This window comes from Triticum dicoccoides, chromosome 3B, assembly GCF_002162155.2.
Source record: "Triticum dicoccoides isolate Atlit2015 ecotype Zavitan chromosome 3B, WEW_v2.0, whole genome shotgun sequence".
Taxonomy (NCBI): Eukaryota; Viridiplantae; Streptophyta; class Magnoliopsida; order Poales; family Poaceae; genus Triticum; species Triticum dicoccoides.
The window spans coordinates 661,007,825-661,012,358 of record NC_041385.1 but is presented as its reverse complement, the minus strand read 5'-3'; the positions used below and the strand labels follow the sequence as shown (position 1 = coordinate 661,012,358).

General features: G+C 49.5%; 1 protein-coding gene across 1 annotated transcript; it reads right to left on the bottom strand.

Annotated features, from left to right (window-relative positions):
* Window positions 1-598: 598 nt before the first annotated feature.
* Window positions 599-1,492, bottom strand: LOC119281762 (acidic endochitinase SE2-like). The gene has a single exon (XM_037562203.1). It carries the CDS (start codon window positions 1,490-1,492, stop codon window positions 599-601), a length of 894 nt encoding a protein of 297 aa, XP_037418100.1.
* Between the last annotated feature and the right edge of the window lie 3,042 nt (window positions 1,493-4,534).

Sequence of the window (4,534 nt, the reverse complement as noted above, 5' to 3'; positions counted from 1 at the left end):
GCATTCACCTTTTATAGCCATTGGATGTGATGCTATAAGATGCGTGTGTACTGACATGGGTTGTATATGTTCTTGTTTTTAACGTGAATGAAACCAAATTATATCTCATCTAGATGAGTTCTAGGTACTCCCAAAATGAATAGTCAAAGTTAGGCATAAAAAATATGAAGTAGCCTTAAGGGAATGGAGGGATTAAGTTTCTTCTAGTTCTAGTTCTAGCTCTAGTCCTAGTTCAACATCATCTTTAAAATTTCTTCTAGTTGCAAGATGGTGAAAGTTATTATTCTAAAAATCTCGAGGAGCTATGTTGTCACTTAATGGTATTCAAACTGAGGAACTAGTAGTGAACTAGAACCACGCTGCATTTACTTTTCTGTAGAATCAAAAGCAGTTTAGTGCATGATGAAAATATGGACTTCAAAATTTGATGTAATATGGGGCTTAGTTCAAAGAAACTATATTGTATTTTTATTCATATATATTCCCATATGGCAATATTTGATGTCATCTCAAACAATTAACACGTGATCCTATGATACATGACACAAGACACACAATAATAAGAACTCAACCAAACCAAAAACACTAGAGAGAACTATCACACATCGCTCTTGATGGCAGAGCTATAGCCGGTTTGGTCATCATAGAACTTGGACCATAGCATGACACCACCATACTTTGAAGAGTCCTTGATGAGGGGAAGCACACGCGAAGTGAGCTCGCCGGCAGGGACGAACCCCGTGCCCGCCGCGTCCTTGGAGGCCGGAAGCCCCAAGAAGATCTTCCTGGCCGGCACTGACTCCCACTTCTTCCACGCGTCCATGAACACCCCCTGTCCCGCACTGAACTGGCATTCCTCGTTGTTGTAGAACTGCACCCACACGTAGTCAAACAGCCCCGTGCTGATCGCACCGCCGTCCCATTCATCCGGGAACGGACACTGCGGTGCCGCGCTCAGCAATACAGTCTTGCCTCCGTTCTTTCCCAAATTCTTCAGGTCAGTGGCAAGATCGTTCCAGAACTTGGCGCTGCCTTGCTCGATGTCAAAGTCGATGCCGTCGAGCACGACATCGCCGAGGGGACCGGACGAGGACGCACCACCCAGATAGTTGTTCCAGAGGTACAAGGCAACCTGTCGTGCGTCGCCGGGAGAAGAGAGGCCATAACTACCATCGCCGCCGCCGATGGAGAGCAGAACTTTAATGCCGCGGCCCTGGCATGCCTTGATGTCCTTGCTCTGGCCTCTGCATCCACCGGAGGAAGGGTCGCAGTGGCTGGCAAGGTCGAGCTGCGGCGTTTGGCCCTTGCCGAATTTCGGGAGAAAAGCAAGGATGACAAACTCATAGTTCCCGGACGCGCACGTCTCGGCTAGCGATGCCTCGCCGTCGTTTTGGCCCCAATACACGGCTATGCTGCCGGCGTGGCACGTGGCGAGGAGTGCCACGAAGAGTGTGGCAGTGAGCTGGAAAGTGGTGAGAGAACGGCTCGCCATTGCTGGGATCAATCGGCGCGTGCCTGTGCGAGTAGCCTAGCCTAGTACAGGAAACGGTGGAGACTAGTGAGGAGAAGACGTGCTCTGTGTTTTGAGTTGTGATGGCTATTGCGTATGTTTGGATTTTATAGTGGTTTGGGAGCGTCAGTGATGCTTTTTTTACTGGCTTTCGTGCCGTCTCACGTCCGCTTCTGCGTCTGAATTTAATTGCCTAGGCTAGAATGGTTAGAAAAGTACGGACTGCGTTGAAAACGCAAACGCCGCACCGTACTCAACCGATACTCCTCTGTTTCCTTGTCCCAGCAGAGTGCCGCACCCTCGACAGTCATTGCTAGTTTTTTTCATTTTAATAAAGAAAAGAGGCCATTGGTAGCTTTGTAAAAGAAAGAGTAATATGTATCGGCGGTCATTGTGTTGAAATCTCACTTTGATCATTGTGCTCAAGAATATTGACCATATTCTTCAATACATTAATCAAAGTGAGCTTTCGACACAAGTACAATAACTGCCGTCTGCCGATGCATTTTACTCTAAGAAAATTGAACTTGAGGCAAAAGATTTGCCTTGATGCAGTAAACAAGAATGGGTTTAACATAGTACATCATGCGGAAATTAATTAGACGCCTTAGTGAGCGGCAGGCTGCTTCGAGCGTTTCTCTCTTCGCGGATGATGTGGTCATTTTTTGTCACCCTGATTCTTCTGAGCTTTCCAGGGTCAGCGGTATCCTCGACTTCTTTGGGTCCGTCTCAGGTCTTCGCGCCAACTTCGCCAAGTGCTTGGCTGCATCGATTCAGTGCCCTGATGACAGATCTGATGCAGTTGGCGCCGCCTTGGCTTGCCCTGTTGTGGCATTCCCGATTCAGTATCTGGGGCTCCCTCTCTCGCTTCGTAAGGTTCCGGCCTCCCAGCTTCAGCCCCTCGTCGACAAGCTGCTCCGTAAGCTGGCTACATGGAAGGCCGCGCTCCTCTCGCGTGGTGAGCGCCTGGCCCTGGTCCGGCAAGTGTTAACAGCCATGCCCGTGCATATCCTCCTCGCCATGTCGCTCTCCCCTCCTATCCTCAAGAAGGCGAACAGGATCATCAAAGACTTTCTTTGGCATGGCCGCAAAGACGCTCGTGCCGGCTCTTGTCTTGTCAGCTGGGCGCGTGTCTGCCGCCCAATCGAGCTTGGTGGCTTGGGGATCCGCGATCTACACCAGACGGGCATCTCCCTGCGCGTCAGATGGCTCTGGCTGGCTGCCTCTGACAGCTCGCGCCCCTGGTCCCACCTCAGCCGCCTGCTGACCCTGAGACACTTCAATTCTTCCGGGCCTCGACCTCTTGGACTCTTGGCAATGGTACTTCCTATCGCTTTTGGACCGACAAGTGGTTGTTTGGCCGATCCATCTAGGAGCTTGCCCCAGGCCTGGTGGCATTGGTGCCGAGCCGATCGCGTCGCTCTCGCACGGTCGCGGCCGCCCTCCACGACCGCATCTGGATCAGAGATATCCGTGGCTCCCCGGGCCCCGAGGCCATGCTCCAGTATGTCGATCTATGGCGCAGACTCCAGTCTATTGATCTTACCGTGGAGCCTGACATCATCCGCTGGAAATGGACGGAGAATGGCTGAGTACTCCGCTGCCTCCTGCTACAATGCCCTCTTCATTGGATCTACGACGTCCGAGCACTGGCGCATTGTCTGGAAAACCGGTGCCCCCCTCTCGGTTAAGTTCTTCACCTACCTGGCATCTGTCAATCGCTGTTGGACGGCTGATCGGCTTGCTCACAGAGGGCTTCCACACGAACCAGCGTGTGTGCTGTGCTCCCAGCAGGCCGAGACCCTGCACCACCTCCTGGTTGAGTGTGTTTTTGCCCGCATCGTATGGCAGGGCATTCTATCCTGGTGTTGTCCCACTGCCACGGCTCCAGATGGCACGCTTGGGTTCTTCGACTGGCTTAGTGAGGCCCTTCCTCGGATGACCGCCGACAAGCGTCGCGGCCTCACCACCATTGCGGTGCTCACTGCTTGGTCTCTTTGGCGCCACCGCAATGTTGTGATCTTTGACAAGATAGCTCCCTCCTCCACTTCTCTCCTAGTGGCAATCCAAGAGGAGGCTCGCTCCTCGACCGACGCCGGAGCCAAAGGGCTTAGCAGTATTATCCCTGTAATGTAACTAGTTTTGTAGGGCTGAGCATCCCATTCCCATGCTCGCTTGCATTGCGGTTGTGCCTTCCTGTGCACGCAACCGCGATGCCAACCTGTACTTTCTTTCCCCTATCAATGCAAAGATATGCTTTCAAGCGTATTCGCCAAAAAAAAGAAATTAATTAGAAGAAAATATTGTTTCCTCGGAAAAATATGGCCCAAGCGTCAATGACGCCATGTTCTTTTCGCATTCTTCTTTCATGTATCATGTGTGCCTTAGCCAATCTTTAATCATGTGCCAAATTCTCAATGTCTAGCGGCATTTGAAAAGGAGGCTGGCCACCATTTTCTGAGATTCTTTTGCATAAGGAGCAAAGACAACAAATATAGGCCACCCTCCACGTTTGGGCCAGTCGGCCATCCAAACACGACTTTTGGATGATTAAAACAGAGAATGTTTTTCCCAAATTACAAATGGTGTCATTCATACAAGTCTAGGTTGCTCTGAAAATTGCACATTGTAGGATGAGACAATCACATGTGTCCACCGTTTAGTTGATTTGTTTTTGCGAGGCAACATTTAGTTGAACTAGATTATTAATCTGAGAATGTTATGCAATATTTCAGATTTGATTGTATTGAACATGAATATTTTGAGTAATAATATGAATACTAACTAAACATACATATGATTTATTTTTCTTTTTTCTTTTTTGTTAATTAAAGGGTGGATTTTATTGGCTCAAAGAGGAGCATTAAGAGGATACAAACCCAAAGAGCACACACCTGGCCTCTGCATAGTTAGGATGCACACAGCCAACACCAATACACACACACCAAATACGCCAAATAGCAAAGTCATATAAGACCAAAGCTATGTGTAGGCGAGTAAAAGACAAACCCGAAGCGATCAGAT